This window comes from Miniopterus natalensis, chromosome 4 (genome assembly GCF_054644295.1).
Source record: "Miniopterus natalensis isolate mMinNat1 chromosome 4, mMinNat1.hap1, whole genome shotgun sequence".
Classification (NCBI taxonomy): Eukaryota; Metazoa; Chordata; class Mammalia; order Chiroptera; family Miniopteridae; genus Miniopterus; species Miniopterus natalensis.
Window position 1 is genome coordinate 85814302 of NC_142084.1, and position 14473 is coordinate 85828774.

Here is a 14473-nt window from a genome sequence, read left to right on the forward strand (position 1 = left end):
TGCTTATTTCTGTGACATTAGATGTGTCTTCTTTCACACTCCCCTCCTGCTCCTATGTGTGTATTTGTGTATTTATTTGTGTGTGTGCATGTATGTGCTTGCAAGGGAAATAATAATCACGTAAATAATACTGGAATAAGTAAATTCATCCATTTTTAGGTATGGCTTTATGAAAACTATTACTAAAGATCAAAAGTAGAATAACATGAGTTTTGTGCAATGTGTATTGCATGTGATAATATGAGAATTAGATATATATCTGTGTGAAAGAAAGACTAGAAGGAAAACCATCAAATATCAAGAGGAGTTCCCACTAGATGATAAAATTACTGATAATTTTATTTTCCTCTGCATACCCCTCTGAGCTCTCTACCCTCCCAACAAGAATCCATTAACATTATAATCAGAAGAAATAATTTGTCAATGTGGCATTACAATGAAGGAAACACACATGGTCCCCACAGGCCCCAGGAGAGGCTGCCAGCACCTGAAGGCAACACTGGCTGCAGGATTTACGCTCCCCTCCAAGCTCCCTGTATGAGCATTTTCTTCCCCACACTCAGAGGGAAAGAGCAGAAGAGTCCTGCGGTGCTCAGCCGGGTGAGACGCGCTTGCTGCGACCTTTGAGTGCAAAGTGAAGCTATTGTGGCTCTGAGGGACATGGAACAGGTGAGAGGGGCCGGTGGATAGGCCTGTCCTCAACAAGAGTGCAAGAAACAGGAGAGAGTAACTTGTGTATGGTTGCACACAAGATCGTAGGGAGTGCACTGAGGTGGATGCAAAAAACTCCAAAAGAGGCAGTCTGCACAGTCTGGCCGCCCAGAAGAGGGGCCTGGGAGAGGGCACTTCTCCAAGTGGTTGTTAGAAAGGCCTCTTGCACAAGTGTGACCTGCAGGGTAGGTAAATGAGACTCTCTAGTGTTTTAAAATACGTGTTAATGAAAACATGTAGAATTCTGGGGGAAAAGGGCAAATGGGAACTCCCTCCTTCTCTGAGAGCCAGCAGCACCATGGACGGTGGTGACGACCTCAGCCATGACCTTTTGCTATCTTCTCAATCTGTGCCAAGTCTGTGTGAAACTGCTCAGTGACTCCTGTCCTCTAGCATTGGGGGCAGGTATGGGCATAAGCTGGCTCACAGATGAGGAGAGTGAGTTTCAGGTGAATGAAGAGAGGTGATCAGGGAACCAGTGGGAAGTGGCCAGCCTGACCGGCAACCGCCATCCCTCGAGCAAGGCTGTCCCTCCCTGCTACTGTTTTTCCAAAAGTGCTGGTCTGTGTGCTTTCTCCCCTACCTCCGCCATGGAGAGGACAGACTGCGTCCTCAGCTTCTCCGACACCCTCCAAGGGCCTGGGAACATAGTAGGTACTCAGAATAACCCTTCTCACTGGGGAGAGGCTGGCTGAGAGTGCCTGCTCGGCAAAACAAAAAAGCCATTCCAAGACAAGCCTCACGCGTGCGTGTTTTCCGACCAGTGGGTCTATATGAAATAAATGCAAATTGAAGTTCCAAGCCACAAAGCCCAAAGAATAACCGAGATTACTAGAAAGCACACCACTGATTTTCATTACTGGCCTCAGGATTTAATATTTCAGCCTTAATCACTTTCAACACTAAAAAGTTATTTTACAAAAAAGTCCAAAACAAGCAAAGACGTAAAGAGAAGAGGTAGGAGGAAGGAAAAGTTTCTTCTCTGAGAAGATAATTAATGCTAGTGACTAGAAAAAGCCTAAAGTAGACACTGGGGCAGTGATTTTGAGGTGTTACCCACTGAAGGGCCTGGGGCCATCGCCCATTGTCACCCTCGGTGCCTTGGTGACTCGTCTCACACCGCACCCGCCTCTCTGCTCTGTGGGAGTACTTACAATAATGTTAAATATGCGTTGTGTTTGGGTAGAGCCCTCTAGGGATCCTAAAGCACTTTCCAGATTAATTTTTTAATTTATGTATTAATAATTCTCACAGCATCCTCCCTCCCTCTCAATTAGGGTAATAATATCCATCTCTTTTGAGATAGGCAGGGGTGCTGAGTGCTGGACATGAAGCAGACACTTAAATAAGGAAACCATAACGTGCAAGCATAATTAAAGCTGCAAAACCAAATCATGCAAGGATTTTTAAAGAGACACCACAGCGGTAGTGATGGAACAAGAAAACTTATTTTCCCTCCACTCCGGAACATTTATCTTTCCGTAGTTAAAGATGGCATTTAAAAAATATATATTATCTTCGGGAGTTCCTAAAGGAAGCTGAGATATGAAAAGTGTATATTCGTGGTGACTGTGCTGGCCAAAGTCCCGAATCCTATCTCTATTCCCCTGAAGTGGATACGACATAAATCAGGGGACGCCAGCTCCTCTGAGGTCCTCAGTGTATTCTGGTTTGTTCCCTAATCAGAGTTCTCTGGGTTTCGTAACACAGATTTTTTTGTTCCCAAGAATTGCCTGTCTCAAAGGCAGTATATGATTTCCCGGGAACGTGAGAGGAAGCCAGTGGAGGCATTTACTGTTTCACAAACATTCTGGTTTCCCTTTGTCCTTTCAACAAAATAACTTTAAACCAATGTTTAGCAAAATATGTTGGGTTCCATGAATTCCCAGAGATAAACTATGGATGAATGTCAGAGGAGACTTTTGCAAGTAGTCTCAGGAATTGAGTTAAATAAGGAATTTAAAACTTAGCTTTTGAATAGTCAGCAGTATCTCCTAAAATGGTCTGAAATCTCTCATAAAGACATAGACAGAGATACATAGTAGAGAGGTGTAGATATAGTTTCCTATCTATTGTCTGTGTCCCACGACTAGAATATAAACTCCAGGAGGATATCACCTTTGTCTTGCTTGAGTTCGCTGTGATGTTTCCAGTTTGAACAGTGCCTGGAACTAGTAGATGCTCAATAAATACAGGGTGGGGCAAAAGTAGGTTTACAGTTGTATGTGAAACACAGAGTTTATTCTTGTATTATTATTTATTAATTAGTGTATTATTTTCCATATGAACAACTGTAAACCTCCTCTTGCCCCACCCTGTGCTTGTTGAATGCTGAATGAATAAATGTTCTGATGCCATTAACCACCACTAATAATTAGGGTAAAGATTCAATCAAGTCCCTTATCAAACTACACACAAAAAAATCTAGTCAATACCACCCCCTTTAAAAAATTTTGTTACTAAAGAAAAAAAAAAATCTTTCTAGTTTGTCTCCACAAACTTCCTGGTAGCCTCAGGAAGCATTTGCAGAAATATACTGCCCAATTCTTCTCACCGAAAAACTCACGAGGCCCCTAAGTCAATGCCGTGAACTGTACAAAGCAAAAAGGCAACAAGATCATCTTTCAAAATAACGATTTGGGAGAAGAAGAAAAAAAAGCTAAAATAAATACATTATACTTCAACTACCTTTGGTTTTGTGGGTTGATTTATTTATTTATTTTTTGGTAACTTATTTTTTAAATAAACTTTCTCCAGCTCTCTTCCCAGGATGTAAATCTTGAGCCAATTGGGCCCCATTAAAGACTGGAACCCATCCTGACCATCTGGGAGCTGGAAAAGCACTGGTGAGTTCCTGAGGTCCGGAGTATTCCAGAAGGACGGGACTGGACCCGGCAACGCCAGGCCCTGTGGTTTGAAACTGCACAATGAGCTCTTTCTCAGGGCTTGTTTTTCTAAATTCAGTCAAGAAGGGACATCATTCCTTAATCGGGCCTGGCTTAGGGTCCTGGGTTCCTGCTTGTTTGTTTGAAAATTAAAATATAAAAGAAAGAGCGAGCAAAACTGGATACATTTATGGAAGAGGCTGAATGTTTCTTATCAATGTTGGTGGTTTGTGGGCCAAAGCTTTGCCTATGGAATTAGGAAAGAAAACTATAAAAGCCAAAGGGCTGATAGATGGGGAAGCAGGGGATGAATTCACCTTTTACCAAAACTTTTCGGGTCTTTCGAAGCTCTAAGGAGAGGATATCAAGATACTAAACGGACTCATTCTAACTTTTTTTTTAGTGTGTTTTCATTCATATTTGCATACTGTATACACTGATAATTGCATATACATTCAGTAACTCCTCATTTAACATGTCCCTTCAGGAAGGGAGCTGCACAGAAAGCGGAAACCGAACCCCTCTGAATACTGAGCCATTCCAACTGCTCTCGCCGGGTGTCCTACCCGGACGCGGGTCCTACCCGGACACGTGTCCCTGTGTTAGAGAGAACATACGGAACATAGTTGCCATCTCTTTCTTGATGACTCAAAGCCACTGTCTTTATGAGCAGTCATTAATGTGCCCCACAGTAACAAAGTTCTTTGTCTGCTTTTTAGGTTTTTCTGTTTTTGACCTTGACACTAAGCTGTCACTTCTGCTGTCACTGAGCCTGCTTCTAACCACCTGCCTCTAGTCTGTTCCTTTGCTATGACCTGGGAAGACAGATAACATACTTTGTTAAAAATTACTGTTCCGGTTACCCTAAAGTCTGTTATTTTATGTATTTACTTTTTCTACTGACTTCTGCTGCCGTGCTGAATTTGGGAGGGTTAAGGTTATTGTCACGCTCTCCTCTGGATAAGCGAGGCTTCACTACGTTCTTATTAGATGGTTAAGAGATGGCCCCGGAGTCCAGTGGATTTTGGTTCAAGTTTAAACTTTAACCTGTGGACCTTTGGAAAGTCACTCAACCTCTCTGGCCTTCAGTTTCATTATTTGGGAAGGAAGGTGGGACAGGGAGAGGGGACCAGCCATGTAATTAGTGCTATTATAAGGATTAATTGGTATAATGCCTGCAATGAGTTTAGGAGACAGCCTCACTGGTAGCAATCACTTAAAAAGTGTTAGTTTTATTACTACGTAATCCTTACCATAACCAACAGATTTACACTAAGGCATTTATGTGCAGCCTTATTGCACAATAGGTGTATCTAAATATAAACTATCTAACCACACATGCACTCACAAAAACTAAACTGCAATCTGTCTGTCTGGTACTGATGCTTTGAAGCATCACTGAGTATAACAGCTGCCCATGAGGAGCATTTGTTTGAATGAATGAATGACATTCAACAATATTTTGCATAAAGTTGTATTAATTAATGCCTCTGATGTGCAAGGCTCTGTACTAGACACTGTAGGAGACTAAGCTGAATTTAGCATGATCCCGCCTCGGAAGGAGAGAGCAGCCCCTTAAATAACAATAAAGTTAGAAAGATATACGGCACTTTCTATGGCCATACAGGAATTTAGAAAGAAAACATTCAATACCTGGAGCTGTGACGGAAGACTTCACAGATAAAAGTATTTTAGTGGGTCTTAAAGGAAAGATGGATTGGGCACAGAAAGGAGGGAAAAGCATTGTGGAAAGAGGAAGGGCATAAGCAAGACAAGAGTGCAGAGGCGAAAAATCACTATGGGTAAGAGGAGCAGCCAACAACTCAGTGTGACTGGAGCCTACGTTCAGGTGGATAGTGGGCAAGGATGTTGAAAGGAAGGGCAGAGCCTTGAGGGGGTGTGCGGGGGTCCCAAACTAAGGCGTGTGGCTTCAAGAACAAGGAACCCAGCAAGGTTAGTTCGGACCCTCAGGAGCCATTCCAGCAGTTAGCGCTGAGCGCGCGTAGGGAATGAATGCCACGCTATATAGACAACCATTTCCTTCATAAAAGTCGCGCGACTGCAGCCAGGTGTGGATTCTGTCTGCGATTCAAGTGCAAACGGTTTCCATTTTCAAGTGATGGGCATGGGCATGCATCTCCTGGATGTCCCATAAACAAGGAGCCGAAACGTCATCTTAAAGTTATTTGTCACTCCCCCATAATTATCGATATAGAGGATGAACTGCAAGTGCCCTAGCCATTAAAAAAAAAAAAAATATATATATATATATATATATATACACACATATACTAAAGCATTTTTAGGAATAAGGTGAGCCTGGCTGTAAGTGTAACTATATTAAAAAGGCCATTAGACTGTTTTTAATCTGTTTTTTAATATGCTGGCTCGTTCCAAAATGATTTCCCATAAAAATAACTTAAGCCTGAAAGGTGTTTTTCAAAGTCATATTCAAAATTCAGTGCAACTCATTCAGACTGCTCTTTTTATTCTTCACAAATACTGTTTATAATTTTGCATTAAGGATCTTCCACTAAATTGGTAATCGATACTTACAGGTTCAATATAGACTTGGCAACTGACAGATTTAGGAAAACGTAGGTGATGATGAGTTAGTTTAAACCCATGCATCTAATCAACTTTTAGTTAAACGTATACATGTAAGCCTCAGTATAGGTAAAATTAATGACACAACTATTTACATTATACCATATTTATATTACAAAATTTTGAAAGAGGTAATATTTGAGACACTGTCCTGCTCCACCTTTCTTAATTTTCTTTTTTGTTTTAGTGGAGTTGTTTCTCATATAAATGTGGTGCAGACAGCTGTTAGAGTGTCGATGCCACGTAAATGAGGGAAGTATAAGGAATATGTTCTAAGGAAGTATGTTAAAAGCCCATGGGAATATCATGAGAAGGCCTGGTGCAAGAAAAAGCTGAATGGGGTGGGGGGAGGCCGGGGAAGGGGGAACTGGGCTGTAGTCCCAGCACTAAGTAGCTAATGCGTTCCCAGGACAAGTCACTATATGGCTCTGGAACCTCTTTTTCCTCACTTCCAAAATAAAACAGCTGCACTTGACGGTGGGGAGGTTCCCCAAAGCCCTCAAAATGCTGTGACTCTCTACATGTGGTTCGGTAAAAATCAAGGCCAGACAGCAAGGCCTGGGAATCTTCCGGTGGGAACATATAGGAGTTGCAGCCGTTCGTCTTTTAATGTCACGGAGGAACAATTGCTGTGTTTTTATTTACAATCCTCCCTCGGAGCTACGTACACAAACGAGAACGGAAAGCAGAGAAAGGAAGAAAGAAAGAAATCAAGAACTGTATTTAAAAACCCTATTTTGTAACTTTTGTACCCATGCAGCAAAATCGCTTCTCAGCCCCCAAACCGGCTTCTTTTGACTTCTCCCTATCTCTGGAAACGCAGCTGAAGAAAACATTCAACTAATTTGTTCAGATGGGGATAAAATTCTGGCTTCTCCCATCTGAGCTGAGTGGGCCTGGCGATGGTTAAATGTGCCTGCCCTACCAAACCGCGGGGCATCGAATGCCGAGTGCGCGCTGACTCGAGCTGGGTGCAGAGCCTCGCAGCACCGAGGAATGGTGGCTCTCAGTCGTCCCGGTCTGCTCTGAATAATACCCTGCAAGCATGCCCGGCGGTTCTCTCACCTCTACCCCAACCCAATCACCTCAGGGCTGAATTTCATGACTTTATTTCATTAACATGAAATCCAAATGCATAGCCATTACCCACATATACTCCAAAAGCTGATCCCTGAAAGACAGTTTTCACTAAAAACTGTGGCCACTGAAGTTGGGGACATGCCATGTACTACATTTCAGGTACTCACAGTGTGTGTCAATATCTCCACAGCTCTGCAAAGTCCTAGACCAAGGACCCATTGAATTTTTTTGACTCAACATTTCCCAAACTCACCAAGAAAAACCTCCCTCCCTGTCTCCCATGGGGTACCTATTGATATCCCAAAGAACTGGTATACACTACTCCACAGAACTACCAGGAAAATAAATTAGAGCAAAGCCGCGGTTTCAGTCTCACGTTTGTATCAGATACCAGAATCCGAAGGGTAGAGAGGAGAAATATTGACTAAGGACATAGCAATAGGGAGAACCAATTTTGTGGCTAATTAAATGGTTCTGAGGAAGCCCAAAGAATCCTTCTGCAAATAAACATGATATTTGCATGTTGCAAGTGTGCTCGCTCTAAAAGCAAAGAGCAATATTGGAAGAAAGGAAGTTACTTCCTACCCGTCATCATCGCCCCCCTTACTTTGGGGGGATTCTCAAGGGAGTCAATGCCACAGAGAAGGAATTACTAGAATTGCAGCTGATTTCAAAGAGGAATTAGTTTACGCCTCCCATTTTCAGATGGGGAAACTGAGGCCCAATGACCAACACTGATTAAATCTGGATGCCCTGATTGGGCAATGGAAGGACTGCAGTTAGTACCCAGGTCTCCTGACTGGCTCCTTGCCCGCTGCTCCCCACGCAATCTCGGCCCTTGTTTGGACGATTGTCTGTCTGCAGTTCTCTCCACTCTGCTCCTTGTCAATCTCACCACCGTACTTTCTTTACGGGCAGCTTAACGGCCTTAAGCTGTTTGAACATTCTCAGAGAGTTCAGTGATTAAATGAAAGGACTGTGAGAGCCTAAAAAGGCTATCACAGACCCGTTCGCACATAACAGGAAGCTTGACTGGTTATTTGAACAGCCTACTTCTGACTAGACCACTCCTTCTGCCTTCTAGAACCTTGCCTCGAATTTGCAACTGCAAATTGAACACGGGATTATATAAACATATTATGAAACTCTCTAATTTGTTTCATGGGAGCAAGTTGTTTTTCCAAATGAAACTCCAAATTCCACAAAGCCTAATTTCAATCACCCATAGTACCTGTCCCGGTGCTAGACACCTAGCAGGCAAGCCAGCCAGCCAGGACTCATTGTTGAGAAATTAGAGGAATTCAGAAGGAGATATTAAAATAATGATTATCTTTACAAACCAGTAGCAGGAAGCCCTTCCTCCTGCAAATCACATGTTGGTGGGAAATCAAAAACAACCAAGAACATCTGTGATCAAGAAAAAACTGAACTCACATTAAAAATTAGTACACATCAGCACCTTTAGTTTTTTTTGGGTTTATATATAAAAGCCTACAGGTGTGGGTGGTTGTTTTTTAAGTCTTTTGGGGTAAGGCAGGATAGCACAAGAGTATCAATAAAATAAGTTACTTTTTAAAAAGAGAGAAAGGAGAAAGGGCAAGAAACAATGAAGGAAAAGTAACAAAGACAGCAAACCAAATTCACAAGAGAGCCACGGGGTTCACCCCAAACTTGGGAGCCTGCAAGAGGCAGCCCTGAGTGAAGAGCAGTGGAGTGCCGCCTTTCTTTTTCCCAGCCTTCGGGGACAATCAGCGAGCTAAACTGAACTACGCATTGGCTAAAGACTGGGTTGGTAAGGGAAGAGCACAGATCAAGGTAAATTAAGCCAGCCCTCTATTCTCTGGCTCTTTTTGAAATTCTTTAGCTAAAAAAAAGACTCCAAATAATAGCATCAGCTAGTAATCTAAAATGTTGTCTGCCTGTCTTGGGCCACCAGCCTGCTTCCTGAGTGCTCTGGGCTGGAGAGTGAGAAAATGGAGACGAGATCAAAGTGTATTTACAATGAGAAAACCTAGATTTTAGAGGTGGCATGACCTCAAGAGACCCCATGGCCAGGGGACAAAGACTTCAGACAGATAGGGGTCTTACTCTAGCAATGAGGTCCAAACAGGTTAACCGTCTTGCCTAAAGCCACTTACAAAGACAAAGGAACAGGCTGTCTTCTGCCCCCAACACAAGGCATGTGTGTTTCATAAGGATAAAATCTTCCTATAAGCCAGTGGCTCCAACCCCAAGCGCATACACCTGGAAAGCACAGGGAGCGCTCTGACCTCTCCGATTCTCTACATGCCAAGCCCACCTTAACTCAGAAGGTGACAGTAACCGTCAAGATACCCCCAGCGCAAGGCATTAATGGCAGTGGTGGGCACGGCACGCCAGTCTGATGGGGTAAAATTTTGGCATAGGCTAAATCACGGACAGCAAATCAGGTGAGCCCTAGGGTTGGACCAGGTTAAAGCCCGAGCCCCACCACCTGATAGCTAAAGCTTCTTTTACTGCCCAACCCTCAAGCCCTCAACAGCAAAGTGACAACGACGTGGTATACAGATGTTATAAGACTTGCACGAGAGCCATACCAATTTTAGTACATGGCAAGAACTAAATGCTCAGTGATCTCTAACTAAAGTTCGTCACACTCTGCATCTCTCTCTAGGCTTTTCATAAATACCTCCTCTCACACAGTCACAGTATCAGGTTCTCATTCTACCCAAGGGGAGTTCTTTCTCCTCCTGTCTTCCCCTCTCAATATTCCACTTACTCTCTCAATAACCTGGGCTTTTATTTCCTTTGTAAAACTTTACCATTGCAGTTCAAACCCCATCTCTAGCACTGCTGGGCTGTGTGGTGTTGCGCAGGTTTCTTAAGCTTTCTGGCACTCAGTTTACTCATATATAAAATGGGAATAATAAAAGTATCGAACCCAGGGCTATCATGAGGATTAAAGTAATGCCCCAAAAGTGCCTATATGTAAAAAAACCCCTAGTAACTTTGAGCTATTTCTTAATTTCTTACTATTAAGCAATGGATTTTTTTTTTTTTTTTTTTAATTTGGAGCAGTATCAAATTCCCTCCCTGCAGTGAGAGGGAGAAGAAAAATCATACCCGACCAATAGCCCGGATGAAAATCTAAATATATAAATAGTTGAGAATACTAAAGAAAAGGGGCACTTCTGCAAGGCACATTTTTCCGAATGTTGGGACTACCATGACGATAACAGCCCAAATTACACTCCTCCATCCAGACACCTAACTGCTAACGCTGCAGGGGAGCGGACGCTCCATCATTCTGGGAAAGCGTGGGGAGGTTTCCACAGGGAACGGGTCCTGTTGGATTTATGGCTGAGCCGCACATGACAGCAGCTCAGGGGGGGCAGGCGGGCAGAGAAGGAGGGCGCATCCCTCACCTCCTAGCTGGACCCACCCAGACCCGCTGCCGGGGGCTCCGTCCACCGAGGCAGTGACAGCTCAGGGTCGGAGGCGCAAGGACAATGGTATGGCCTTACTGGGTTTTCCTTTCTATGAGCTTTATCTATTTAGTCATATGGAAACGGGTTCTTTAAAGCAATGTGAAGAAGTCCAAGCTAGAATTAAACCCCCCTCACCTGTTCCTAAAAGAGGGTCAGAAACTAGGGAAGGGAGAGGAACCTCGCCTGGGAACAGGGTGAGCGCAGAGTAATTATTTCCTGATGGGTAGATGTTCTTATTCCAGTCGATGCAGTGTACCTGGGCTAAGACAGGCGCCGGGCTTTTTACTGTTTTTGTTTGGTTTTGGGCACAAGGTTTTAAATGAAGTTCAGGCTAACCCACCTTATTCTCAGGGGCTCCATAAGACTTACTGCCAATTCTGAGCCTCACTTCTCGTTCAGACCCTACACTGACCGCATGGCAGGGAATGCAACAGAATCACAGAGAGAAAGGGGTGAAGATACTGCCCGCAGGGCCTGGGACAGGCTGTGCCTGTGAGGCCTGCTACCTTCAGCAGGGATGAAGACACCCGGCTGGCAATCAAACATGCCACGTATGTGATTCTTCTACTTTTACAACCCAACGGTTCCCACGGAGAGTGGGGCGCAGTCGGCAGGGGGAGCTGAGTCCACCCTTCGTGCCTGGGATGTTCCAACAATGAGTCTGGTGGCCTGAGAGGCCCATCCCTGATTCAGCTTCACCAGAGCTTTGATTCTCTGGCCAAGCACATACCGCCTGTTGGCTGCACGGGGAACACAAAGGGAGCGACCAGGCTGGCAAGGGCCTTGCTTGCCGGAGTGGTTACTGGCAGTGGAACATGCACAGAGAAGGCTTAAAAAGAAAGACAGGCTCTGCTTCAGAAAGATAAACATAATCAACTGTCACAGTCTTAACTCTGCTTATCTCGGTGGCCCGTCTAAAGAGAAAACACAAATAAAGCATCTAGACGGGGTAAACAGTGATGGGAGAACAGCTAGAAACGGAAATATAAAATCTGAGTTCTAGCTCCAGTTTTCCCACTGACTTCTTTGGGTGGCCACGTACATATCACGGTCACTCCCTGGGCTCTGGAGGGGATGGCTGCTTTCAGGTTACGTAACTCTGTATGTCTAGGCCTCAGCATCCTTACCAAGAGAAGAAACGTGCTAAGTAAGAGTCTTTACCTGGTGCGGTAGAGAGAAGATTGAGAGGATCTTGGAAAGCACTGCTCAAGTAGAACACAGGCATTTTCCTATGGTTGCAGTCACACACTGAGACCTGTAAATCCCGGGGTCTGGAAAAAGCCCTGGTTCTCCCAGGTTCCCCTGACAAATCGCTCAATTTCTGATGAGTCATCGAGTAAGCCAAGAACCACCTACGCCTAGATGATTACTATCGTTTGACTGGTGGTCCCTGAACGTGGGCCTACAATGGACTCCACCTGCAAATAGTCCCAGGTGACTACCTTGCTAGAGTTTGGATGTGGCTTTTCCTGTACATTGCATGACTTTGCCCCTCCTTTCTAACTTTCAATATCCAATAGGATATTGTCCAGAGCCCAGCACAGTGCACAGTACATCTCAGTGAAGTTAGTGATTCCTGTGACTACTTGTAAAGCAAGGGGGATGGATGGGCTCTACGATGATACCCTGCGGCCCTAAGATTGTTTTCATTCTAAATTTTGGTGAGGTGAGAGAGAAGGGGCCCAGGCACGCTGGCTGAGAAATCGAGGCTCAGAATTTAGAAAGCAAAGGCAAGTTTGCCCTGGCATCTCTAAAACAGTGATGTTTACATTTTGTAATCTTGAGCTAGCTTGATTACTGCTAGGCAAGTCAACTGGCATGTTAAAATAATTCTCACAGCACTTGGAAAGCACTGCACAAGTAGAACACAGTCATTTTCCTATGGTTGCAGTCACACACTGAGACCTGTAAATCCCGGGGTCTGGAAAAAGCCCTGGTTCTCCCAGGTTCCCCTGACAAATCGCTCAATTTCTGATGAGTCATTGAGTAAGCCAAGAACCACCTACGCCTAGATGATTACTATCGTTTGACTGGTGGTCCTTGAACGTGGGCCTACAATGGACTCCACCTGCAAATAGTCCCAGGTGACTACCTTGCTAGAGTTTGGACGTGGCTTTTCCTGTACATTGCATGACTTTGCCCCTCCTTTCTAACTTTCAGTATCCAATAGGACCTCCACATCCCTGCAAGCCCAACAGGACAAATGACCAAACAAAAACTCTGTGCTCAGGGACCAGAGGATGGAAGTCATTCCCGTGGGAAGTGTTGCCTCCTGGTAAACCCAGCTCATCTTTCCTAGTTTCCCAGAGTTCTGGAGACGGGTGCGGGCCCACCCAGAGCAACACCACTAAATTCTACACACTATTAGAAATTCAAGTGTAGACAGTATCTTCCACTAGGCCAAGCTATTAGATATTAATGTACAGACAACACCTACCTCACTCCAGACCAGCATGGTACCGAATATGACCTGTAACCCATCAAAGAAATTGTCCCCTATGATGATCACAGTCGCGCCTCCCGTCGTCCATCCTTCACTCGGGCTGATGGCTTTGATACAGGGAGTAGCTGCTTTTCAACACACATGAAAAAGAGAAGGAGTCTGCTGTTAGAATCAAACTTTAATGATGGGAGACTTGAGAAAAAGAGAAAAAAATCTTTTATCTTTTCACTAACAAAAAGTCCCTCAAGATCCCAGCATTTCCTAGCTGCATTAGCACCTGAAACCTGAGGGTGCAATTTCAGATTTTAAAAGAATTCTTTTCATTCTTTCTACTGAGAAACATATATTTTACCCAAATTGTTTTCAAACCTGAAATCTTATGAAATAAACATAGAAGCAATATTTAATTTATGAAATACTAAAGATTATAAAAAATGAACAATGAATGACTTTTTGGAACACATTGGAAACCTTACAGAATTTTTTTATAATGAAATATAGGGTGCCCTCCCAAAAATGTATACACACACTTTGAATAATTATAAAGGCAGCGTTTATTAAAATACATTTCATTTTCAAAATTGAGCCATCAGCCGTTAAAGTATGTATACATTTTTTCGGGACACCCTGTATACATCCTGAAAAGAAAGCCCATAGATTTTTAGATAAACATTTCTGTCCAATGAAAAGCAAGAAAGATACGAGGCACGAGCAAAAAATTATTCTTGCTGAATGCCTTCTTTAGGTAACACTAACATAGAACATTCCCTGTTAAAAATCATTAAGGTTTTTTTTCATTAAATGTTATGGATTCCATTTCATAGACACAAAGTATGCAGGTCACTCGGGGTGAATTATGTAACCAAACAGCTGAGTCAGGGCTGAACCACAGAGAGTCCCATGACCTTTGTTTGGTTGTCATTCCCAGGCATAAAACCCTAGGACTGACTTTTTCAGAATTTCATCTCTCTCCTTTTTTCATTATAAACGGCCCTTGGAGATGGGAAATCATTTGCAAATACTGTAATTCCAAACAGACTGGAGGTGGTTTGCCTGACGAGCGTGGTGTACTTTCGAGAGAATTGCTGGGCATAAATGTAATTGTAAGATGAGGCTGCTGAACCGTCTCCGAGGGCACCTTCCTCGCACTGAGGGCTTCTAACGCTGCAGCGCCACGCTGCTGCTCTCACATCACTGTCACGAGCACGGCCAGAGCACAGTTCTAAAGTGAGGAGTGTGCCAGGAGAGAAAAGGAGACCCTCCTCTTTAATAAAAAGTTT

General features: G+C 43.7%; 1 protein-coding gene across 4 annotated transcripts in view; it reads right to left on the reverse strand.

Annotated features, from left to right (window-relative positions):
• The window catches only part of EBF1 (EBF transcription factor 1), a 372993-nt gene that overhangs the window by 84878 nt on the left and 273642 nt on the right, over positions 1 to 14473 (reverse strand). For 2 of the 4 annotated variants that reach the window (XM_087816956.1, XM_087816954.1), the window contains exon 9: positions 13188 to 13318. In XM_087816956.1, the coding sequence (XP_087673082.1) occupies positions 13188 to 13318 (131 nt within the window). Of the gene's footprint in view, positions 1 to 13187; positions 13322 to 14473 lie in introns of all 4 variants that reach the window. The other 2 variants (XM_087816955.1, XM_087816953.1) reach the window with 1 other exon arrangement.